This window comes from Cetorhinus maximus, chromosome 31 (assembly GCF_964194155.1).
Source record: "Cetorhinus maximus chromosome 31, sCetMax3.hap1.1, whole genome shotgun sequence".
Taxonomy (NCBI): Eukaryota; Metazoa; Chordata; class Chondrichthyes; order Lamniformes; family Cetorhinidae; genus Cetorhinus; species Cetorhinus maximus.
The window spans coordinates 17,630,599-17,657,357 of NC_135909.1; the positions used below are offsets into that span (position 1 = coordinate 17,630,599).

At 44.8% G+C, this 26,759-nt stretch overlaps 1 protein-coding gene and 1 long non-coding RNA gene across 2 annotated transcripts in view; both read left to right on the forward strand.

Moving 5' to 3' along the window:
• LOC144670309 (uncharacterized) overlaps positions 1 to 26,759 on the forward strand; it is a 621,539-nt gene that overhangs the window by 513,501 nt on the left and 81,279 nt on the right. The window lies entirely within an intron of this gene.
• LOC144670236 (histone H1C-like) lies at positions 1,756 to 2,421 on the forward strand. Its single transcript, XM_078532722.1, has one exon. It carries the CDS (start codon positions 1,756 to 1,758, stop codon positions 2,419 to 2,421), a length of 666 nt encoding a protein of 221 aa, XP_078388848.1.

Here is a 26,759-nt window from a genome sequence, read left to right on the forward strand (position 1 = left end):
TGGTGGACAGTCTATCATCAGAAATTGAGACAGAGAGGTCAAGGAAGGGAAGAGAAGTGTCAGAGATGGACCATGTGAAGATGATGGAGGGGTGGAGATTGGAAGCAAAATTAATAAATTTTTCCAGGTCCCGACGAGAGCATGAAGCAGCACCGAAGTAATCATCGATGTACCGGAGAAAGAGTTGTGGGAGGGGGCCGGAGTAGGACTGGAACAAGGAATGTTCCACATACCCCATAAAGCGACAGGCATAGCTGGGGCCCATGCGGGTACCCATAGCCACACCTTTTATTTGGAGGAAGTGAGAGGAGTTAAAGGAGAAATTGTTCAGTGTGAGAACAAGTTCAGCCAGACGGAAGAGAGTAGTGGTGGATGGGGATTGTTGGGGCCTCTGTTCAAGGAAGAAGCTAAGGGCCCTCAGACCATCCTGGTGGGGGATGGAGGTGTAGAGGGATTGGACATCCATGGTGAAGAGGAAGTGGTTGGGGCCAGGGAACTGGAAATTGTTGATATGACGTAAGGTGTCAGAGGAATCACGGATGTAGGTGGGAAGGGACTGGACAAGGGGAGAGAGAAGGGAGTCAAGATAACGAGAAATGAGTTCCGTGGGGCAGGAACATTAAGTTTATGCCTCCTCTCCCTAGCTCTTCTGTCAAAACACAGCACTGTTCCTGAGTGTGGGATTAATAATGTGTCTCTGCTACAGTATCAGTGAGAACTGAGGTTGCAGCTTCTGCCTTTCCAGGAGAAATTTTATGGATGGAATCATAATTTACAGGGATTTCTGCAACTGATGGATGTATTGTCTGGTCGCCTGAGTCTCACCGCCCTCACTCACTCTGTCTCGGTCTATCCCTCCAGCCCCTCTCTATTGAATTACATATGAAGGAGAGGTACTGTTGTTTAGTGGCTGAGTGCACACAATCTGTATCTTCAAATGATCAAAAATAAGTAGGCTTGTGAACAAGACAATAATTTAAACCAGTTACGGGTTAACCCTGTGCTTGGCTGCAGCCTCCTGAATCTGGGGAACAGACACTGTGAGCAGCTCCGGTCTCAGAGGGTTTAACAGTTACTGAGCTGGGAAACCACAACTAATCCCCGAGAATCCACGGCACAGGCCGAGAGGAGAGGAAAACCTGGCCTGGGAGCTGTAAATCTGAGACACAGTTTGTCCTGTCAATGTGTAGATGTGAACATTGTATCAGCGAGAGTGTGTTAAAGGGGCGGGCGGGTTAGACTAATGTCACTGTGTTTGTGTGTCCGACCTCAGCGCCAGATTTCCGAGTCCTTCTTGTATAAAATCACAAGATTTCCCTGTCATAAGATCGCGCTGCTCCCCTGCTCAGCCCTGAAGAGAGAATTTAAGGGAAATATTTCGTTAATTTCAAGATTTCAGTGGAAACACAGAGAAGAAGTCAGCGCTCGGCTGAGAGTGCGCGATCAAAGCAGCAAAGAAACGGGTTTAAATCGAAATTGTTGCCTTTAATTCGGATGGAACTTTCTCGACAACAAACATTCGGATTCTGTTAACAGAAGGAAGCGAGTGTGGGAATCTGAAATGTCCAATTTGAAGTGGAATTGGGGAGTTTATGAGGAGAGAGAAACACAGAGAGGCTGGAGGAGCCGGGAGCTGACAGCAGGTTGTCTCTGCCCCGTCCGCTCTCTGTGTTTAAGTTGCTCTGAGCCGCCACCACTGCTTTCATTTCTGATCCAGTTCTGACTGTCAGAGAGATTTTCCACACAGTCTCGGATATGACTGATACTGCAGCCGCCGAAACGGCTCCTCCAGCCGCTGCCGCTCAAGTCAAATCTCCCAAGAAGAAGAAGGCGGCTTCCCGATCGAAGGCAGCCGGTCCCAAGATAGGCGAACAGATCCTCAAGATTGTGGCGGGTTGCAGCGATCGCAAGGGGATGTCCCTGGCCGCGATAAAGAAAGCTTTGTCTGGCAGCGGTGTCGATGTGGGGAAGCTCGGCTCCCAGATCAGGCTCAGTATCAGGAGGAAGGTGGAGAGCGGCTCCCTGGTGCAGGTAAAGGGACAGGGCGCCTCCGGCTCCTTCAAAATCCCTAAGAAGGAATCCCAGGGGAAAGTGGGAAAGGAGAAGAAACCAATAGCCAAGAAATCTTTAGTGAAGAAACCAGCGGCCAAGAAGGTGAAAACAAAGAAACCAGCAGCTAAGAAATCTCCAGCCAGGAAAGTAACAGCCAAGAAATCCCCAGCGAAGAAAGCAACAGTCAAGAAAACAAGCAGCAAGAAGGCGGCAACTCCAAAAAAGGCGGTGAAGAAAGCAGCGCTGAAGAAAAAATCTCCCCCCAAGAAGCTCACGGGCGGAAAGGCTTTAAAAAAAGTGGATAAATCGAAGGCCAAGCCCAAAGTGAAAGCAGCAAAGGCTAAGAAAGCAGCGCCAGGAAAGAAATGAAACCAGCCGAGCAAATTGTAAACCTCTGAACACAAAGGCTCTTCTCAGAGCCGCCCACGTCTCTCAGGAAAGAGCTGATCCCCGAATCAAATGTCCCTGTCCCGGCGCTGGGAGCAGGTTTCACACAAATGATTTAGATTCAATTGAAAATTCCCGGTATCTCACTGACATGCTCTATACCCAGCCCCTCCCCCAATCTGCAATAAAACAGAGCGGTGTCCGTGCCCCATTGTAACTGGGGATTTGTGCAGCTGCTCTGTCAGTTTCTGCTCGTTCCCTTTTCACAGATTCAGGGTGAGAGTGTGTAAGACAGTTACCCGGGCGCAGAAACCCCGCGTTACAACTCAAAGCCCAACACATGAGTTTGTCTAATTCAGCTGGAGTGAGGTGTCGGTAAACTGCTCAACCCGCCTGGAGGGGAGGTGTGTGGGGATAGAACAGAAGCTGGGAGTGAAGTGGAAACAGGCGGATTTGACAGGATATAGTGTTTGTACTTGGGCGGGAATATTACTGAATTTTATTTGTAAAGCTCTTTATTTAAAAGCTGCGGGTCTCTAAAACCGTTGAACATGAAGCTCCAATCTATAAACTTTGTGCCGAGCGCTGTGTTAACTTCCATTGTCGAGAATTTAAAAACAAAGTCGTTTCTGGCAGGGAGGAGGCGGAGCTGGATTATCAAAGACATTCCTCTGTTCTGTCTGTCACTCAATCTCCTCCCCGTCCCGCCTCTCACTCTCTGTCCCGTTTCTCAGTCAGGTCGGGGCGGGCTGCATAAAAGAGGAAACGCAACAGCTCGTCTCACATATTTAGCAGCGAACTGAGTGAAGAATTATCATGTCTGGCAGAGGGAAAGGAGGCAAAGGACTAGGGAAAGGCGGAGCAAAGCGGCACCGCAAAGTGCTTCGTGATAATATCCAGGGCATCACCAAACCAGCAATCCGCCGCCTGGCTCGCCGTGGCGGTGTCAAGCGGATCTCGGGTTTGATCTATGAGGAGACTCGCGGGGTGCTGAAGGTTTTCTTGGAGAATGTGATCAGGGATGCGGTCACCTACACTGAACACGCCAAGCGCAAGACGGTCACTGCCATGGATGTGGTGTACGCTCTGAAACGCCAGGGCCGCACTCTCTATGGATTCGGCGGCTAAACAATTCGACCCTTCCTACCGAACACACAACAAAGGCTCTTTTCAGAGCCACCCACCGCCTCACAGAGAGAGCAGAGACCTGGGAGCGGGAGCTGGGATGGGCTGTGATCGGGAATGTTAGTGCCTGATTTGTTCTGACGGGGAATGTACTGAGAATCTCAATTTGCTCGTTGTTTATTTACCCGGATGGCACATTCTGTACTGACAGTGAAAAGTCTCTCCACTGCTTCAGATTTCCGAAAGGTTTTGTTCTGGATGAATAATAAGTCAGGTAGTAATGACAGGACCCGGCGGTTCCTCTGACATCAGCCGTTCAATCCGTCAGTGGAGTTGAGGTTACACTCAGATCAGCCATGATCTCACTGAATGGCGGAGCAGGCTGGATGGGCTGAGTGGCCTCCTCCTAATCCCAATATTCGCACGGATGTCCGTCAAGACTCAGACCGGGAACAGGGGGAGCTTCGAGCCGCTCCCGTTCCCGCTCTTTATCGGAATGAACAGCCCAGAATGAGGGCAATGGGACGGGGTCTGATGCCCCCAGCACCGTTTCTATTTGATTACCCATTCCAGCCCTCTAAGCGAGCGGCGATTTTAAAGGTTGGTTGTGCTGTATGGAGCATTGTTCAATTATTATTATATTAACAATTCAGTTATTTCCTGGGAAATTCAGCACTGACTTTACACAGTTCAAACAACAGACTGGTGTTTCTGTCCAAAAATGAGCAGATTCACCAGGATGATGCGGGGTTTACAAATTGCCGGGACAGGTTACATGAACTGGAATTTCATTGGGGTTAGGAAATAGTCAGTGAGAGTGAAAAATGGTGTTTATAATTTTCAAAAAAGGGAAGAACGAAGTCTATTGTCGAGACGGGAAACGGCTGCAAAAAAAGGCGGAATTTTTGAAACGGGCAATTAAAAACAACTCGACCAATGAGGACCTGAGTTGCCAGGAATTAATTCATTGGTTCGATTTTGGACGCAACTGCCTGTGCGTAAGGCTGCAGCCAATTACTGTTCGGGGCGGTTCCTCACAGAGTCTAAAAAGGCGGATTGTCGAGCAGATTGTATTAATAGTCCTTGTAACTCTGACTGGTGAATCTGTTCAGAAAATGGTCAGGAGTAACTCTCCTTCCTCGACTTTCGCCGCTTCTTGCCGCCCTTTGCTACCGGCTTCTTTAAGGCTTTCTTGGCTCCCTTTTTGGGAGCTGGTTTCTTCTCATCAACCATCTTCAGTTTCAGACACAGAAATAAACCAAACCCCTTCCGAACGCCGATTAAATAGACAGTCTCCCCGATCTATGTTAATGAAGGATTGGGAAAAGGTGACTCTGAATGGACAGTTTAAAGGCTAAACCAGCCTCTAAGTATATAATTTCAGGTTTGGATATGGAAACAGGCCAATCAGATTGTGATTTCTCGCCCTCACTCCTCCTCCCACCCCGTCATCAGCCCATTTACTTTAGTCAGGAAATACATTTTACAAAGACTCTCTCCAGCCCCAGTTCCTCAGTGTTTTACTATACATCGGGCAATGTCGCCTGATTGTTTTGCGAGGGTCCGTTCTCCACAGAGAGAGACTATACGGGAAAGCGGGATGCCATCTGTAACAGAGAGCCCCTGATAATGTGTGCCAGTGTGGGATTTACTCACTCTGATACTGTGCATGAGTTTGGGATTCATTCACTGTTTGTAAGACCGTGCTACAGTGAGAGAGTCTGGGATTCATTCTGTGCTTGTCAGGCTCTGGGACTAAAAGTGATTGTTGATGTCGTTCTGTGTCTGACTGTGATAGTGTTTGGGACTCATTGTGCACCTGTCAGTTAGCGGTGCATGTGAGTGAGCGGGAGTTTCATTCTCTCCCTCTGACGGAGGCCAAGTCCGGAGAGGAGAGGCGGACCCTCAGGGCCTCCAGTCGGTGGAGTTCAAAGTAACATTACGATTCAAAATATGACGCAGTAAGTAGGTCAGGTAAGTACTTCTACTTATTCTATTAATTAAACTGCTGCAGTCCATCAGTTTAAACAAAATAATGTGAGGACTTTGTAGTAGGAGTGGAATAAGGACCCTAGTGTATTTAGTATTCTTTAAAAGGGAGTAACTAACAAGCTTAATTTAAAGGGAACTCATGGCAGCAGAGCTCACACTCGCGATATGCTCCTCCTGTGCTATGTGGGAATTCATGGACACTTCCAGTGACCCTGGTGAGCATGTGTGCAGGAAGTGCGTCCAGCTGCAGCTACTGGCTAACTGCATTTCGGAGCTGGAGCTGCGGGTGGATTCACCTTGGAGCATCTGTGATGCTGAGATTATCGGGGACAGCACATTCAGTGAGGCGGTCACACTGCAGGTAAAGACTGAACAGGAAGAAAGGGAATGGGTGACCACCAGGCAGAGTAGAGGGAGGCAAGTAGTACAGGAGTCCCCTGTGGCCGTCCCCCTCTCTAACATATATACCGTTTTGGATACTGCTGGGGGAGGCAACATCTCAGGGGAAAGCAGCAGAAGTCCATGGCATCACGGGTGGCTCTGCTGCAAAAGAGGGGAGGAAGGAGAGTGGCCGGGCTATAGTGATAGGGGATTCAATAGTAAGGGGAACAGACAGGCGTTGCTGTGGCCCACAAAATAGACTCCAGGATGGTCTGTTGCATCCCTGGTGCCAGGATCAAGGATGTCCCAGAGAGCTGCAGGGAATTGTGAAGGGGGGTGGCGGGCGGTGTGAAGAGCCAGTGGTCATGGTGCATATTGGTACCAACAACATAAGTAAAAAATAAAACAATGAGCTCCTACAAGCTGAATATAGGGAGTTAGGATGTGAACTAAAAAGTAGGACATCAAAGGTAGTAATCTCAGGATTATTACCAGTGTCACGTGCTAGCGAGAGTAGAAATAACAGGATATATCAGATAGATACATGGCTGAAGAAATGGTGTTGGGAGGAGGCATTCAGTTTCCTGGGACATTGGGACCGCTTCTGGGGAAAGTGGGACCAGTACAAACAGGACAGGTTGCATCTGGGCAGAACCGAAGCCAATGTCCTCAGGGGTGGAGAGGTTGGGGGTGGGGGGGTGGTGGGAGTGGAGGGGTTGGAGGTGGGGGGGTGATGGGAGTGGAGGCGTTGGGGGTGGTGGGGTGGTGGTGGTGGTGGAGGAAAGTGTTTGCTAGTGCGGTTGGGGAGGGTTTAAACTAGAATGGCAGGGGGATGGGAACCTGAGTAGGGAGACAGAGGAAGGGGAAACGAGGATAGAAACAAAAGACAGAAAAGTTAGAATCAAAAGTGAAAGGCAGAAAAAAAATTGTGAAAAACAAATGGGGTCAGAGTGCACAATAAAGCGAAGGTGGTTACAAAGTTAAAGAAAAGTTGAAAGGCATCATATCTTAATGTGTGTAACATTTGTAATAAGGTAGATGAATTCACGGTGCAAATAGGTTTAAACGGTTATGATATATTTGCAATTATGAAAACATGTCTACAGGGTGATCAAGGATGCAAACTGAACATCCAGGGGTATTGAATATTTAGGAAGGGCAGACCAACAGGGAAAGGAGGTGGGGTGGCACTGTTAGTAATGGAGGAAATCAATGCAATAGTGAGGAAAGATATTGGCTTAGAAAATCATGATGAGGAATCTGTTTGGCTGGAGATAAGAAACACCAAGGGGCAGAAAACGTTGGTGGGGGTTGTCTATAGGACTCTAAACAGTAACGGAGATGTAAGGAAAGGCATTAAGCAGGAAATTAGAGATGCATGCAATAAGGATACAACTGTAATTTTAATCTACATACAGATTGGACAAAACGCACAGCAATAATGCTGTGGAGGAGGATTTCCTGGAGTGTGTATGTGATGGTTTTATGGACCAAGACATTGAGGAACCAACTAGAGAGCAGGCTATCATAGACTGGGTGCCATGCAATGAGAAAGAATTAACTCCCTTGGGGAACAGCGACCATAAAATGATGGAATTGTTCATTAGAATGGATAGTGAAGAAGTTGAATTCAAAACGAAGGTCCTGAACCTAAATAAAAGGAGCTACGAGGGTCTGAGGCACGAGTTGGCAATGATGGACTGGGGAACCGTATTTAAAAGGTTGACCAGTGGATAGGCAATGGCTAATATTTAAGGAACGTATGCATGAATTACAACAATTATTCATTCCTGTCTGGCACAAAAATAAAATAGGAAAGCTGGCCCAACCATGGCTTACAAAAGAAATTAGGGATAGAATTAGATCCAAAGAGGAGACATATTAAATTGCCAGAAAAGAGAGCAAGCCTGAAGATTTGGAGCAGTTTAGGATTCAGCAAAAGTGGACAAAAAGATTCGTCAAGAAGGGGAAAATGGAGTATGAGATTAAACTTACAACGGACATAAAAACTGACTGTAAAGGCTTCTATAAATATGTGAAGAGAAAAAGATTAGCAAAGACAAATGTAGGACCCTTACAGTCAGAAACGGGGGAAATTATAATGGAGAACAAAGAAATGGTAGGAGAATTGAACACATATTTTAGTTCAGTCTTCACAAAAGAGGACACAAATCATTTTCCAGAAATGTTAGAGAACCAAGTGTCTAGCAAGAGGGAGGAATTGAAGAAAACTAGTATTAGTTAAAAAAATTGTGGCCAAGAAATTAATGGGGTTAAAGGCTGAAAATCCCCAGAACTTGATCAACATCCCAGACTACTATAGGAAGTGGCCCTGGAAATATTGGATGCATTGGTGGTCATCATCGAAAATCTCTCGACTCGGGAGCAATTCCTACAGATTGGAGGGTGGCAATTGTAACCCCGCTATTTAAACAAGGAGGGAGAGAAAAAACAGAACTACAGGCCAGTTAGCCTAACATCAGTAGTGGGGAAAATTCTAGAGTCTATTATAAAAGACATGGTAACTGAACACTTGGAAAGCATTAATAGGATTAGACAAAGTCAGTATGGGTTTATGGAAGGGAAATCATGCTTAACTAATCTACTGAAGTTTTTGGAGGGTGTAACTAGTAGAAAAGATAAGGGAGAACCAGTGGATTGTATTGAATATTGATGTACAGTCTATCGACAGAAAATGAGACAGAGAGGTCAAGGAAGGGAAGTGTCAGAGATGGACCATGAAGGTGATGGAGGGATGGAAATTGGAAGCAAAATTGATCATTTTTTCCAGGTCCAGGTGAGAGCATGAAGCAGCACAGAAATGGTCATCGGTGTACCGAAGAAAGAGTTGCGGGAGGGGATCTGAGTCGGACTGGAACAAGGAATGTTCCACATACCCCATAAAGATGTTTCAGTGCTGCTTCATGGTCTCGTCTTCACTGAGAGGGTGGTCAGCCTGTGGAATTCTCAACCACAGAAGGCTGTGGAGGCCGGGTCACAGAGTACATTCAAGAAAGAAATTGGTACATTTTTGGATATTTGGGGCATCAAGGGGTATGGAGAGAAAGAGGGAATGTGGCGATGAGATAGAGGATCAGCCATGATCATATTGAATGGTGGTGCAGGCTGAAAGGGCCGAACGGCCTACTCTTGATCCTTGTTTCTATGATATACCAGTTTGGGATAAATGCTGTATGTGTCATTCTAGACCACAATATGAGAGTGTTGGATTGATTCTATACCTGTTAGTCCCTGTAACTGTCTGTAAATGTGATTCATCCTGTGTTTGTCAGTCTCTGGCACTGTAAGTCAATGTGGTATCGATTCTAGATCGTTCAGTCTGTGGTGCTATCTGATTGTGGACTTCTCATTCACTGTCAGAGCCTGGTTCTGTGTCTGAAGGTGGGATTAATTTTGGACATTCCAACATCTGCTGCTCAATGTGAGTGTCAAATTCAGTCTGTATCTGTCAGTGTCAAGTGTTGAACAGGAATGTGGGAGTCATTCTCAATATCTGGGAATCTTTGAAACATATTTTGCATCTGTTAGTCTGTGATGCTGTATGTGAGAGTGGGATTCATTTTGTCTGTCAGGCTCTGGTAATCTGTGCGAGTGTTGGATACATATTGTAACACTCAATCCCTGATGCTGTGCACAACTTTGTCCATTCCTAATTGCAGGGATTTAAGGGTATTTAAGAGACAACCACGTTACTGTGGGTAGGGGCCTGGAGTTACCAGTTGGATTATGTAAAAGAGGCAGGTTTTGCATAGTTTTTGACGACAATCGACAATCAGAATTTTGATTTCAAATTTCACAATCTGCCATGGTGGGATTCGAAACTGGGTCCCCTGGGTCTCTGGAATACTAGTCCAGTGACAATAACACTGTGCCACCACCTCCCCATCTAGCAGAGTGGCTCAGCGGAAGCGTGCTGGGCCCATAACCCACAGCTCCATGGATTGAAACCATCTTCTGCTATTTTCATTTTCATTAATGACTGTGGGATTCATTCTGTCTCTATCAGACTTTGATTCTGAACGTGTGCTTATGATTCCTCTGTGTCTCAGTGTTTGGCACTATGTGAAAGTATTCTCAACTTCTGAATATCAAACGGTCTCAGATGTATTCTGTATCTACTGGTCAGCTGTACTGTGTGTGATGTGGGATTCATTCTGCATTTGTCTGTCTCCATTACTGTAGTGAGTGGGTGATTTATTCTGTACTGGTCAGTTGCTGGTGCTGGGAGTAATGGGCTTCATTCTGTATCTGTCAGGCTCTGGTAATGTGTGTGTGTATTGTGCAGTTTGTCAGTGCCTGGTAACATGTTAGATTTGTTCAGTAGTTCACCCTGTCCAATTTTCTGTGTGAATGTGAGGTTTATTTTATCGTTCTCAATCTTTGATGTGGGTTATGATTCTAGGGTTAACTCTGGATCTGTGCTCAATAGTTATTGGAGGGAACTGAAACGAGGTGCAGCCCTGTCAAAATTTGTTGATGCCATTATTCTCTCAATATTGAAAATCTCCAGTTCAGAACTAGAATCCTACACACAGCGCAGCTCCCAGTAAATGTTGCAGTATCCTATCCAAGCTGCATTTCCCAGATTTTACCAGCTGTGAATCCTTTGATCAGTATTTGGGTATTTTAATGCAGGAACATCTGCCCGTTGACCCAATTCCGTGGTGTTTTTGGGAATAGTAGCCATAGGAGTGGAATTAAAATCCAGCTGTTTCCCTCTCTCTAATATTATCTCAATGAAATCGGTACTTAATACAGAAAGCATTAGTCCATCACACACTCTGATCAATTAAACCCTCTATCCTTTATTACTAATGCATTGGTTGTGATTTTGAGTCCCACCTGAGTTGAGTTTTCAGTCACATTTCATGTTTTATTTGTGCAAAACCTAAACTCATCCAGGGAAAAGGAACAAACACTTTCTGTCAGAAAGAGGCAGCTAATTTGCACATAGGAAACCTCCAAAAGCACCAATGTGACCATGTTTTGGGCTGTTGATTGAGACATAAATATCAGTGACTGCGCGGGCGGGGGGGGAGGAGAATAACGCCACTGCTCGGGTCTTCGGCAGAGCACCATGGAATCACTTACAACAAAATGAGAGGCTGGAGGGAGCTTTGTTTTAATGCGTCTTCTGAAGGATAGCACCTCGAATAGTGGAGCCCTCCCTCAGTGCTGTACTAGAGTATCAGTCTTCTTTGTTACACACAAATTCCGGTGTGGGATTTGAAAAAAACACCTTTGTGTTCCAAAGGCGACTGCGACCAGGTCAGTCCCAGTGAAAGTGTTTAAGAAATCGACCAATCAGCAGCTACATGACTGGGGCAATTATGAGGTCACCCCCTGGCAGGTCACATGACAGCTGGAGCCACAAGGCATCACAGCCAGATTTGTGACTGGATTCAAACCCAAAATCCTGTCTCAATGGTTTTTCAAATTAAGCTGTCAGCTGCTTGAAAACGCAGCAGTTAAACTTCCTGTCTGATCTTGAGGAGAGCTAGGGAGCTACAGCTAATTACAAAACTAAATCCTTTAACAAAACAGTTCAAAAACCATCAAGATTGAAATCCTGTGAGGAAAAATCAAATTATTATTGAGAACTCTGTTGGGAGAACTTCATTGGACAGCAGAGAAATCAGGTGAAGAATCCAAGTAAATCGACACCAGCGAACAAGTTAAAATCAAAAGCGGAATAACTCCTGTCAAAAGCTGAGAGTTCTGTGCATCATCAGTTCATCAGGTCGAGATATTATCTGGATTAAGCTTTCTGTTTAGAACAGGGTTTAATGAACTAAGTGGAATAGACACGTCATTGCAGAACAAGTAAGTCATCTCTAGATTTTCTTGAGTTCCAATTTATTGAAACATTGAATTCTGATGAACTAGAATTACAGTGCAAATGAATTGATAATTTAAAAACAAACTGATTTCGAATAAATAAAGTAGAACAATTATTTTACAAAAAGTCCCAGAGTGACCTGCAAGCTCAAACACAGAGAGAGTGAATTGCAGAGTGAAGAGTTTAAAATGTGGATTTTGCGGAGAGTGGGGATTAGGTGCAGACGGGGAAGGAGCTGATGTGCAATTGAAACCGAGAGACAACAGCAAAAGTAGAAGAGAGAAAGAGAGGAACACTCTAAATAACAAGAACTTTAATTAAATGGCTCATTTCAGTGAAGTGTTGGGACAGCTGAGAGCTGTTGCCTACACATCCTGTGCTCTGTGGGAACTGCAAAGAAGCATGATGATAATTGTCAGATTCATAATACATTAGAGAACCAGGCAGAATATAGAAAGCACAGAGGAGAGCTGGAAAAGGAAATTAGGTCAGCCAAGGGAGTGTATGAGAAAAGATTAGAAGGTAACCTAACCAAAAACGGAAGTCTTTTACCAATGTATAGACAGTTACTGAAAAGGTCAGCTGATTAGGAGATCCTGTGGCGGCAGAGGGCTGGGGTACTAAATGATAACAGTTCATCTGTCATCACGAAACAAGCGGATGCTGCTAATCTCACAGTAAAGGAGGAGCTGGTGGAGAAATTGGATAGGATGAAAATAGATAAAGAGGAGGCCATCACAAGATTGGCAGCGTTCACAGTAGAAACATCACACAACCTGGATGGGATACATCCTGGATTCCTGAGGGAAGGAAGGGGGAAAATAGAGGAAGCTTGAGCCACAATCTTTCAAACCTCCTTGGATATGGGAGTGAAGCTGGAGAACTGCAGGTTGTTAATGTTACATCCATGTTTATAATGGAGAGGGATGAAGCTAGGAACAACAGACCAGTTAGTCTAATGCTGGTGTTGGGGAAACATTGAGACACAATAATTCAGAACAAAATTCATTGTCACTTGGTAGAACATGGGTTGATAAATGACAACCAGCACAGATTGGTTATTGGTTAAAATTCAAGCAGATGGGACTAAAGGGGCAGGTGCAACATGGATGCAAAATTGAATAAGGGACAGAAAGGAGAAAGTAGTGGTGAATGGCTGTTTTTCAGCATGGAGAGATTTATACAGAACTGATTCTCTGTCACGTCAGCTGGCTGTTGTGTTTGCATTCCCAGAGCTCTTACATTTCAAATACTTCCAGCCTATATCCAAGTTTGCTGATGGCACTAGGTTAGGTGACATGGTCAGTAGTGTAGGCAGCAGCAGCAAGTTTCAAAGGCTCATTGACAGATTCAGTGAGTGAACAAAACTGTGGCCGATGGTGGTCAACATGGGGAAGTGTGAGGTCATCCATGTTGGAGCAAAGAAAGATCAGAGAATTTCCTAAACAGTCAGAAACTTGGGACTGTGCAGGAGCTGAGGGTGAGTGAGAGCTGAGAGAGGCTGGAGGGTGGATGAAGAGCAGCGGCAGAGCAGCCCGAGAGCAGCAGTGAGAGAGAGAGGAGAGAAGAGTGAGAGCGGTGGGGGGGGATAAAGAGCTGTCAGGGAGGGGTTGGAGCAAACCGGCCATGGTTATAATAAATAGTCAAAGCATGATATCAGGGGAAAGAAGGGAGCTGGTTGGTTTGTGGAGATTTCTCTAAATGAGGCATTGATTAAACGAGGAGCTGGAAAATTAAACATTTCAATCAGGGCAATTATAAGAGTATTAGTGCAGAACAGGTCTTGAGGTGTTTAATATAATTAATAGTTTAATCAAGGTACAAACTGGATTCTAAAAGAGGGAATAGAGGTTTGTTTTAGATCATGGATGGGCAGCTGAGACCTGTTGTTTGCAGGTCCTGCCCCATGTGGGAACCTCAGGACACTTCATGTGTCTTGGGGGCCACATGTGCAGGAAGTGTCTCCAGCTGCTTGAGCTCGAGCTCAGGATTTCCGAGCTTGAGGGGCAGCTGGAGTCACTGTGGAGAATCAGGGAGGATGAGAGATCGCTGGATCGTATATTCCAGGAGCTGAACACCTGAAAGGGAGAGAGAGAGAGGTCAGGATAGTAGATGGGTGGCCATCCGGAAGAGTAGGAAGAGGCAGGAAATGCAGGAGTCTTCGAGGTGTGTGCCACTGTCAAACCGGTATTCAGCATTGGAGACTGCTGGGAATGGTGACACCCTGAAGGAGTGCAGTCCAGACCATGGCATCAATGGGCAAGAAACTGCACAGAAGGGAACAGCAAAGAGTAGAAATGCAGTCATTATTGGAGATTTCATAGTCAGGGGGACAGACAGGCATTTCTGTCACCGTCATTGAGAGTCCCACATGGTGTGTTGTCTCCTTGGTGCCAGGGTAAAGGACATCACGGGGAGGGTGCAGAATATTCTGCAGGGGGAAGGGAGTGAGCCAGAGGTTGTGGTACACGTCAGTATCAATGACACAGGGAGGACAGGTATTGAGGTCCCTCCATCAGAATTCCAGCAGCGAGGGAGGTAGTTAAAAAGTGGGCCCTCAAAGGGAGTAATATCTGGATTACTGCCAGTGCCACGTGCTAGTGAGAGTAGAAATGTGAAGTTGGGGAGAATCAATATGTGGTTTGAGGCTGGTGCAGGAGGGAGGGATTCAGATTCTTGGAACATTGGGACCAGTTCTGGGGCAGGAAACACCTATTCAAAAGGAACAGGTTGCACCTTAATAGGACTGGGGCCAATTTCCTCATGGGGAGGGTCACATGTGTTATTCGGGAGGGTTTGAACAAAATAGGCACGGGGTGGGCATCAGTATATAGAAGCAGAACTGAGGAATAACTGTGGAAGAAGTAGGAACATACAAGATAGGAGCAGATGAAGAAGGAATCTAAGAGAGATACAAGGAGTTGTGTGTTATCACAAAGTGAGGTGAATAATGTTGATGAGCTAGAAGCACAAATAGCCGTGTGGGAATATGATGTCGTGGCAATGACGAAAACGGCGTTTAAAAATGGTGAGGACTGGGTGCTTAATTTTCAATGATGCAAAGTGTTCAGAAAAGATAGAGAAGGGAAAAGGGAGATGGGGAGGCAGTACTAATTAAGGAAGTCACTGTAATCTTGGTAATAGACAATATCCTCCAAAGGACAAGGGCAGAATTCATTTATTGGAGCTGAGGAATAATAAGAAGATGATCACACTCATGGGGATATTCAACTGGCCTCCAAAAAGGTGGGAGAGAGGGAGATAGAGGAGCAAATCTGCAGGGAAATCACAGATGTATAAGAACATAGGAAGATATAAATTAGGAGGAGTAGGGCCACTCCTCCCCTCGAGCCTGCTCCACCATTCAATAAGGTCATGGCTGATCTGATTGGAACCTCAACTCCACATCCGTGCCTATCCCTGATAAGCTTTGACCACCTTGATTATCAAGAATCTATCTCTGCCTGAAAAATATTCAAAGTCTCTGCTTCGAGCATCTTTTGAGGAAGAGAGTTTCAAAGACACAATAACTTCCGATTGGGGAAAAAAAAAATCCTCATCTCTGTCTTAAATGGGCGACCACTTATTTTTAAGAGTGTTAAGAACTATAGAGTGGTGATGTCTGGAGATGGATGAAATGTGTTCAGGAGAACTTCCTCGACCAGAATGTTCTCAGTCCAGCTAGGAAGGAGGCATTGCTGGATCTGGTGCTGGGGAATGAGGTGGGCCAAGGTTGGCCACGTGAACCAAGTGTCTGTGGGTGGACCCTTGGGTAAGAGTGATTGGAAGGGAGCGAACTTCAATGGGAGGAGAGGGGATTTAGCCAGGGTAAAATGGAACCAGAGACTGACAGGAAAAACTGTAACAGAACAATGGGTGATCTTTCAGGAGGAGATATTTCAGGTACAGAGTAGGTACATTCCAATAAGGGGAAAATGGAGAGGAACCAAAGCCAGGGCTCCTTGGATGATGAGGAAGATAGAAAATATCATGAAACAATGAAGAGTCTGTATGACGCACGTCAGATGAATTCTTCAAGTGTGAACCAGGTAACTGTTATTGTACGAGTGGGTGGAATTAACTTTATATCTCTTCATCTCTCCTACTGTATGTGAATGTGGAATTAACTAATCCCCAGTATGTGTCATCTGTACATGAGTGCATGATTAACTCTCTATCTGTCAATCTCTGTTACTGTGTTTCAGGGCGGAAATACAGTAACTTTCGACCTGTCATTGACCATTAGTCTGTATGAGTGTGGAATTAATTCTGTATGTGTCAGCCTCTATTAGTGCATGCGAGTGTGGAATTAACTCTCCCTCCATCTCTGTTACTGTATGTGAGTGCACAATTAACTCTCCATCAGTCTCCGTTACTTTATGTGTGTGTGGAATTATTTCTGTATCTGTTGGTCTCTGTTACTGTATGAGAGTCTGGAATTAACTCGAGATCTTTTTGTCTCCGTTACTATGTGTCAGTTTGGCATGAACATTCTGTCAATCTCTGTAACTGTGTGTGAGTGCAGAATAAATACTCTGTCAATCACAGTTATTCTGAGTGTGTGGAATTCACTCTCTGTCAATCTATCATAATGTGTGTGTAATTAACTCTCTGTCTGTCAGTCTCTGTTACTCTATGGAAGTGGGTCACTTTCAGGTTAACAAACTGCAACTAGCAGAGTGTCACAGGGATCAGTGCTGGGTTCTCAGCTATTTACAATTTATATTAATGACTCGGATGAAAGGACAGGCTAGACAAAGTTGCTGACAGTACATAGATAGGTGGGAAAGGAAGTTGTGAGGAGGACACAGAATCTACAAAACAATATAGATATGTTAAGTCAGTGGGAAAAATGTGGGATGTGGACTATACTGGCAGAAAATGTGAGGATTTCCACTTTGGTGGGAAAAATAGAAAAGCAGATCATTATATAAATGTGAAGAGATTGCAAAATACCGTGGTTCAGACAGATCCTGGACATGAATCACAAAAAGTTAACATGTAGCTCGAGCAAGTAATTAGGAATGCAAATGGAATGTTGGTCTTTATTGCAAAGACGATGGAGAATGAAAGCAGAGATGCCTTGCTGCAACTGTACAGGGCATTGGTGAGAGTACAGCTCGAACACTGTGTACAGCTTTGGTCATCTTGTTGAAGGAGGGACATATGCCCAACATCACCATCATTCTGATGGCCACCTTTGTGTGTGGCTGCATCAAACTGTGCGTAGACCCCCGATTCACAAACACCAGGTGTCACTACGTGCTGAGGTTCTACCTATCCCCGGTGTTGCGAAGGATGGGTCTGGCCACACTGCTGCGGAACGCTCCAAGTAGTTGGACCGTGCGGTACCACCTGCCCCTTGTGGAAGAATTTATGCAGAGAAATACTTTTGACCACAAGTCCTTCAGACAGTGGTCAGCACGTAATGTCCTAGAGGCCTTGCGGGGAAAAGGAGATGGTGGATCCTGTCGGGTGGTTCATCGATCAGGCTGTCAAAGTCATTTGGCAGAATGCCTCATCACCAGAACATTCCAACAAGCACCAAGACGTAGTTTGACTGGTGGTGAGAAAGGCCCTCCCTATCAGATTCTTCCTACACACCAGGAGTCTCACCCCTTCCGCATGCTGCCCTTGAGGTGGCTGTAGTGGGGAAGAGGCCATTGTTCACCTCCTTGTCAAATGTGCCTTTGTGGAACGTCTGGGGAGAGATGCAGCGGTTTTTGTCGAGGTTCATCCCGAGCAGCTCTGTGACACAGGACTCTGCTCTATGGGCTGTTCCCAGGGACACACACCAAGACAAACATCAACTGCAGCTGGAGGATCATCAACTTGGTAAAAGATGCCCTTTGGTCTGCCCGAAATTTGTTGATCTTCCAGCGCAAAGAGTTGTCCCCGACCGAGTGTTGCAGACTGGCACATTCCAAGGTCCAGGACTACGTGCTGAGGGACGCACTAAAGCTTGGGGCAGCCGCCACAAAGGCGCAATGGGGAATGGTCGCTGTCTATGACCTTTCTGCCATAGTGCACCGAGGGGCTGGGAATTGTATAGACCCCTCGGCTGTATGACTCACAAGGAATGTATATAGTGAAAGCTACATGTGTCTCAATTATATTGAAGCACTTCAAAGTGCAACATGTTGTATATCGATAACTCCAATACCATTGTACTGTCTGAAAGTCTGTGATGACCATATTGAAAATACTGTAATGTTCATTGCTGGTATTAATTGCTCCTCGTGATCCATGTGGAAAAGTTCAATATGATTACACTTTTTGTGATGGCCATTTGGAAATGTTTTGTAATGTTCTTTCAGATATTTTATGAATAAAGTATAATTTTCCAAAACAAAAGTAGCTCAGAGAAGGTTCACTGGGCTTATTCCTGGGATGAGGGGTTATCCCTTGAGGAAACATTGAGCAGTTTGGGCCAATAGTCATTTAAGTTTAGAAGAATGAGAGGTAATCTTATTAGATCTTAAAATGTTCTGAGGGGAAGGATGCTGAGAGGAAGTTTCCCCTTATGGGGGAATCTAGAACAAGGGGAGGGGGGGGCACTGTTTCAAAATGATGGGTCTCCTTCTTAAGACAAAGATGAGGAGAAATTTCTTCTCTCAAAGGATCTTTAATCTTTGAAATTCTCTACCACAGACAGCAGTGGATGCAGGGTCATTGAATATATTCAAAGCTGAATTAGATAGATTTTTGAATGACAAAAGCCTTGTTATTGTTAGTTAAACAGGTGATGGGTATTGATTATCCCACCTAAACAGAATAAAAAGATACAGCTGAAACACTTTGTGGGGAAGCTACTTGGAAGTCTGTAGCACTGAGGAGCTGTCTTGAAAATAAACCAGCTTGAACAAAAAGACCAGCCTGAATTAATTCTTCCACCACAACCTCTTATTGTGAATAACAAAGGCCACAATCAGATCATCCATAATCTTATTGAATGGCATCGAAGGCTAGGGTGGACAAATGGCTAACTCTTGCTCCTATTTCTTATGTTCTTATGTAGTGTGATGGAGGCAGGTTCAAACAATGTCTTCAAAAGAGATTTGGATTAACTGAAAAGGAAAAATGTGCAGAGCTACAGGAAAAGGTGGTGAAGTGGCAGAAGCTGAATATAACCAGCACAGACATGACAGGCTGAATGGCCACCTCCTGGACTGTGACCGTTCTATGAATCTATGAATGAACTACCTTTCAATCTCTCTTACAGTATGTGATTCTGAGTGGAATTAACTCTGTCTGTCACTCTCTGTCACCAAATCAGAGTGTGGAATTTACTTTCTGTCAGTCTCTTAAAGTACAGGAAACAGCTAATGATTTTTGCTTGTGTCCTTTTATCAGAAATAGATAGGCTCTACTGGTCTCAAAAGTACTCAAGGTTAAACACATCAACTACTCCTCCATCTACACTCCAGTTGAAAGTCAGCCAACAAGAACATACCTTCACAGAAAGCGAGAGACCGACTTCCATGACCAACATCCACCCTGATGCAAAAGGACGCCTCATTTGTCAGTTTCTGTTTCTGGCCTTGGTTTTGTGAGAAACACCTGCAATAATTCACTGTCAAAATCATGTGGCTGCTGGGAGTCTTAAATAAAGGCAGAAAATTCTGCAAATATGCAGCAGGTAGGCAGCATCTGCGGTGAGAGAAACAGAGTTAACATTTCAGGTCACTGGCAATCAGCCTGTAATAAAACACTTACTGACATCTACTCATGGTGGCTGCAACTCCCACAATTCGGTGCCCGAGAAACCGCTGTATCCAATGCATTGATTTTACCAGGCACAGAGTGGGTATGCTCCCCAGGGCTGGCCCCAAGGCATTCTGATCCCAAACTTTTACCACTGCCACTTGTCTATCCATTCCACCAACCTGCATATATCCTGTCTATATCTTTAGCTCTGAAGAAGGGTCATACAGAATAGAAAAGTTAACTCTGTTTCTCACTCCACAGATTATGATGTCAGAACTGAGTTTTTCCAGCATTTTCTGTTCTTACACTTATATCCAGTTAAAGTTTAACACTATCTTCCTCACTGTTCACAATACCTCCAACTTTCATGAAGTCTGTAAATTTTGAAATGCACACCAAGGTCTAGGCCATTAATTTGGATCAGGAAGAGCAGGGGTCCTCACACCGACCCCTGCGAATTCCGCTTTAAATCTTCCTCCAGCCTGAAAAACAACCATTCACCACTACCCTCTGTTTCCTGTCACTCAGCCAATCCCATATCCATGTTGCTCTGTCCCTTTTATTCCATGAGCTGTAACTTTGTTGACAAGTCTGTTGTGTGAGACTTTATCAAATGCCTTTTGGAAATCCATGTAAACCACATGAACAGCATCACCCTCCCCAACCCTCTCTGTTACCGCATTAAAGACTCGGTACAAACGGGAGAATCCGGGACGCGGCGGTGAGGATGGGGGAGGCGCTGCACCATCGGCTTCACGGCGACGACCCGCTCCCCGTCCCCGCGGCGGCGGCGCTGAGAGTCGGTGTTAATGAGGCGACGATCACCCACATTCAGCTTCCTGGTGCCGCACCGCGCATGCTCCGCGCAGCAGGCGTTCTCCGCTGGCTGGGCCTTCCCGCAGCTGCGCAGTGAGACCCTTCTGATGGAGATAGGGCGTATTCCATGACGCGTGGAATTCTGGGTTATATTGTTCACCATTTCTGGAATAAAATTAGTGCAGTCGTTGACATTTCGACTCAGCATCTGTGCCACTTCATTTGGAGCGAATCAGTCCAACTCCTCTGCTTGCACTGAAAATATCTTCATTTCTGTATTTGTTCAATTCCCTTTTAAAGTTTACTTTTGAATCTGATTGAACCAGTCTTTCAGGTAACACATTCCGGATCACAGCGATTTGCTGCTGCGAGAAAAAAAATACGTTCACACACAGCATCTTTACTTTTTTATCTTATGATTCTCCCACCTTCCTGCACGTGGTCCATACTCTTGCAGGTTATGGCACTTGAGGATCATATGCAGGCACCTTTTCAATCAGTTGAGAAAATCTGCCCCTGATACCAGTTCAGACAGTGAGTTCCAGACTATGGCTAACCTCTGAGTGAAAAATACATCCTCAGCTTCTCTCTAATCTTTCTTCAAATCACTTTAAATCTATACGCCATGGTCACTGACCTCTTTGCGAAAGTAAATAGGCCCTGCCCATTTGCTCTATTCAGGCCCCTCACAATTATGTACATTTCAATCAAATCTCCTTTCAGCCTCCTCTGTTCCAAGGAGAACTACTGCAGCCGACCTGACATATCCTCATTGCTGCATTTTTCCAGTGCTGGCAACATCACAATAGATCTTCTCTGTATTCTCTCCAGAGCATTTACATCCTTTCTATACTAAGATGACCTGAAGGCACATGGTACTCAAGTTGTGGCCTCATGATTTATACAGTTCCAGCATTACCCGCCCTCCCCCCCACTCTTATGTTCTATAGTCAGCTAATAAAGGAAATGATTCCACATGCCCTCTGAACAAACTTATCGACCTATACTGGTATCTTCAAGGGTCTGTGGACATTTAGTTTAACTCCATCACTTCCTCTACAACTCTGAACATTCTCCCATTAACAGTGTAGTTTGTTTCTCTTTGCGTTGTTTGACCTCCCTAAGTGCATCACCTCACACTTCCCCAGGTAGAATTCCCATTGCCACTTTTCTGCGCACCTGACCAGTCCATTGATATGGGCGACTGAGCAACACAGAATGAATCATACTTTCCACACAATACCACTCACTAAAATGGAATTAATTCCAAACTCCCACAAAGTATGGGAAACTGAGTGCTGAATAATGCTGCCAAAGCTCACATAGAATACCAGAAACATTCAGAAACAGAATTAATCCCATTTTCCCTAACAGTAATGAGAATTGATAAATACAGAATGATTCCCCCATTGACGTTTTGTACCACTGACTGATACAGAATTAAGCCCACCCTCACATACAGTACCAGACATTGATCCATAAAGAAGGAATCCCACTCTCACAAACTGTCCAAAAACAACAACAAAAAAACAACTGGGAAGAGTCACTAGGCTAGACAGCATCTGTGGAGAGAAAGACAGAGTTAACATTATGAGTCAGTCTGACTCTGCTTCAGCTCTGAAGAACAGTCATACAGACTCGAAACGTTAATCCTGTCTTTCTCTCCGCAAATGCTATCAGGCCAGCATTTTTTGTTTTTGTTTCAGATTTCGAGCATCTGCAGTATTTTGCCTTTACCCCACAATCTGTTCCACAGACTGAGATACAGAATGAATCCTACATTCAGAGGCACTACCTGTGACTGACAGATACAGAACAAATCTCGCTCACATACAGTAACAGAGTTTGATGGATATGGTATGTATCCCACAATCACATTCACGACCAGAGGCTAATTGATGCAATTTAGATTTGACAACTGTCCAGTTGTGGCATATCACGATTTTCACATAGGAAATGGGAAATTCTAAACATAACACGAGGCATCTTAACACGACTGGGGGACATTATGAGACCAGGAAGAAAACGTCTTCAAAGATCAACAGGTAATATATTCAGACAACAGGGGACGCCTTCTGATCAGGTCACATTTTACAGAATGGAGAAGAAAAAAGTACAAGAGGGATCGTATTTATACAGCCTGGAACAGATTTGCACGACAGGAAAGTATTTTACACAACAGAGAATATCTCTCAACAGTTCCACAGCAGAGAGCACAGTTCCAATCAGACAGGACAGAACTGCAGCAGAGAGTACAGTTCTATAGCGGAGAGCAGAGTTCTTTTCTTCCATTTGTCCATGGGACGTGGACATCGCTGGCTCGGCCAGCATTTATTGCCCATCCTTAATTACCCTTGTTCTGAAGGCATTTAAGAGTCAAACACATTGCTGTGGGTCTGGAGTCAAATGTAGGCCAGATAAGTTAAGGGCGGCAGATTTCCTTCCCTAGAAGACATTAATGAACCAGATTGATACTTACGACAATCGACAATGGTTTCATGGTCATCATTAGAATTTTAATTCCAGATATTTTATTGAATTCAAGTCCCACCATCCGCCGTGGTGGGATTCGAACTCCACAGTGAACACAGTTCCAAGCAGACAGCAAAGTTGCACAGCAGGGAAGATATTTTTTAAAAACGGGAAAGCACTTCACTACATGCTCCTTTGCCTTCCTATCGTCGTGTGTGCGGACAGTCTCTTACTGCTCTTCTGTGTCGTCCTCTGTCTGTTACATTCTTGGGAGTGTTGCAAAGTGGAATTGAGTCGCCAGGGGGAACCGCCGAATACATGTGCTCTTGTTGAACAACAAAACAAGAATGAACGTTGCTCAAACGCAACAAGACGTAGAAGGAAACTACCAACGAGTAACAGAGTGGCGCAGCGGAAGCGTGCTGGGCCCATAACCCAGAGGTCGATGGATCGAAACCATTCTCTGCTATTTATGTTTTCACTAAAAGCAGAAAGAAACATTTAGCCTCTCCCACAAATATATTTGATATTTCTTTACCGTACACAGGAATTTTAATCGGCTTCTCGCTTCCAGTAACCACTTCGGTCTGCAACAAATTTCTGTCATGTTTTTTATTCACACAACAACACAAGCTGTAAATGCGGCAAACACACACAAGCCTAGATTTTCTCTCATCCCATTTCTCCCAAAGAGCTGACACAGGCATGATGGTCCCACTCGCCTTCTCTTGTTCTCTAACACGCTATTATTGCCTGAAGAGCAAAAGCTATTACCTTAAAAGAAAAAAAATGTAAAAAATGAAGTTTATACGTATAAGCTGCAGTATGTCCGATCTCTCGGACACCCTGTAGTAATTCACCATGCTAATTTGGACAACAGTGTCCTCCCTCCGATATGTCCCGTCGAGAGCATCAGCATAGCGGAGATAGCATCACGTCAAAGACACAGTTAATCAATATTTGGACAGGTTCCTTCTTCATCGCTGACTCAAAACACGGAATTCTGTCCCCCAAATCATCATGAACCAAGAACGTGAAGTTTCATTCCCTCGGGCTTGCATTCTACATATTGTGCTAAATAATTCTTTGAGTGTCTGATTGTTTCCTGTCTTGTTTTATCTGTTAATCACCGATCAAATTTTAACGAGTTCAGTTTATTGCTCATTCCCTCCTTATCGGACTTGCTTACGGTGAAAACTGTGGCATGTGTGTGACCATTCTCCTCGAACTGAATGCCTGCCTCTAACATATTGTGAGATTTTTAGATGCTCATTTACTGTCAGATTATTAATTAATTCTCCTTCGCTACTCCTTAGTGAATTTAGTAAAAACCTTTTGTCTTGTGGTTCAGTCTGCAGGGTAGAGGGCAGGAGAGATTCAATGGCAAAAGAATTGGCGCTGCAAGGCTACAGGGAATGGTAAAGGAACAAGTAACAAAAACCAGAGATGAGTCTAAAGGAGTGTGAATGGAGGAATGATGAACAGCTGCCATCCAAAAGCAAAAACAAGAGAAAAATTAGATTAATACCAAACGCGCAAAGAAAAAGGAACCAGAATGGGGAAGAGCTTATAGGCATAAGAACATTAGAGATAGGAGCAAGAGGAGGCCTTTTAGCCCCTCGAGTCTACTCTGCCACTAAATAAGACCATGGCTGACCTGATTATGGCCTTAAGTCCACTTTCCAGCCTATCTCCCTCATTCCTTGATTTGCTTGTAAAATCTGTCTATTTCAGTCTGGAACATATTCAATGATCCAGCCTCTGCTGCTCTCAGGGAAAGGGAATTCCAAAAACTAACAATCATCTGAGTGAAGAAATTCCTCCTCATCTCCATCTTGAATGGGAGATGCCTTATTTTTAAAACTCTGCCCTTCTAGTTCACACTGCAAGTGTAATTCTCAGCCCAATCAGGATTGCTTAGTAAGGATCATTCTCTGCCATTTCTGCTGACTCCAGCATGATGCCACAACCAAACACATCTTCCCCTCACCCCACTGTCAGAATTCTGTGGGGACCTTTCCCTCCGGGACAACCTGGTTCATTCCTCCATCACCCCCAAAACCTCAGTCTCCTCCCACTGCACCTTCTCATGCAAGCGCAGAAGGTGCAACACCTGCCCATTTTCCTCCTCCCTCCTCACCATCCACGGGCCCAAACAATCCTTTCAGATGAAGGAGCGCTTCACTTGCACTTCCTTCAATTTGGGCAACTGCGTTCGCTGCTCCCAATACAGTCTCCTCTACATTGGAGAGACCAAACGTAGGCTGGGTCACAGCTTTGTGGAGCACCTTCAGTCTGTCCGCACGCATGACCCAGACCTTCCTGTTGCTTGCCATTTTAACATCCCATCCTGCTATCATGCCTATATGTCCATCCTTGGCCTGCTGCAATGTTCCAGTGAAACCCAAAACAAACTGGAGGAACAGTACCTCAACTTCCAATTAGGCACTTTACAGCCTTCCAGATATAACATTGAGTTCAGCAACTTCAGACCATGAACTCTCTCCTGCAAGGGATTTGTTCTATCAGTCATCTTCTGGGATTGTAAGTGAATTTGCGACTCGTTCTGAATCTCTTAAAAGTGATGTTTGTGAACATACAAATTGGGAGCATGAAGAGACCACTCAATCCCTCAAACCTGCTCGATATTCAAGAAAATAATGGCTGATCTGATTTTAGCCTCAACTCCAAATTCCAGTCTACCGTCGATAACCTTTCACCCCATTGCTTATCAAGCATCTATCTACCTCTGCCTTAAAAATATTTAACTACCCCATGTTAGATTGAATGTGTGTTTGACTCATTATCAGCCTGTGCTATTGCATGTGAATGTGGAAATCATTCTGAATCTGAAATCTCTGGTATTGCATGGGAGTGCAGCAATCAGTCTGCATCTGTTATTCTCTGGAGCTGTGTATGAGTTTGACAGGCTTTCGGATCTGTCACTAGGATTTATATATAAATCTCTCGTACTGTGAGTGAATTGATATTCACTCTAGTTCAGTCAATTGCATTCTATGTCTGTGATGCTATGTCAGTGTGGGAACCATATGTGTCTTTCAGTTCCTCGTGCTGTTTGTGAGTATAGGATTAATTCTCTATCTGTCAGTGGGATTAATTCTGTATCTATAATTCTCTAGTACTGTATGAAATTGTGGGATTCATTTATTGCTTTTCAGTCACGTGTGTGTGTCTGTGTGTGTGGTATTCCATTTGCATCTGTCAGCAGCTGTTAGCATATGTGAGTCTTGGACTCTCTCTAAATCTATCAGTGGTACAATTGGCGTGTGATCAGCAGTGATGATGTGGTAGTGCTGCTGATCCAGAGTAATATTCCAGGGTTTCGAATCCCACCACAAGAAATGGTGAAACCTGCTCTGGTACCTAAACTCCATTGTGTTGTGTGGCACTGACACTGTGCTAAATGGGATAGATTTCAAACAGAGCAACAACAATGTGCTTGATTTTAAAATGGCAGCAATCCACTCAGTTCCATTAAAGGAATAAAACCGAATAGGCCACTGAGTATCAACTGGAATCCCTGTCAATCCTTACTAACGTTTTGGCACTAGTCAAGCAATTGCCTCACATACTCATGGGAACATTCCTGACAATCTCCCAGATACCACCACCACTGAAAGGACAGATCACCAGCAGTTATAACCGTTGCCCTGGGAGTCCTCAAAATCGATTCCAGTCTCATGGCATCAGGTCAACCTTGTTCAAGGGAACCCTCTACAGAGTAATACGTGCTGACGTCCACTATCCACTCTTCAGCTCATGAAGCAGTACTCCTCCAAGTTGAACACCACTTGGAGGACGCACTGAGGATGGCAAGGGCACAGAATGCAAGCTGGGTGGGTCCATCACCAAAAATATCCTTGTAGCACCACCGCAGACCGTGTCTGCAGCAGATGGTGAGGAGAAAATCAATTTTGAACTCATCCTCGACAACCTGCCTGTGGCA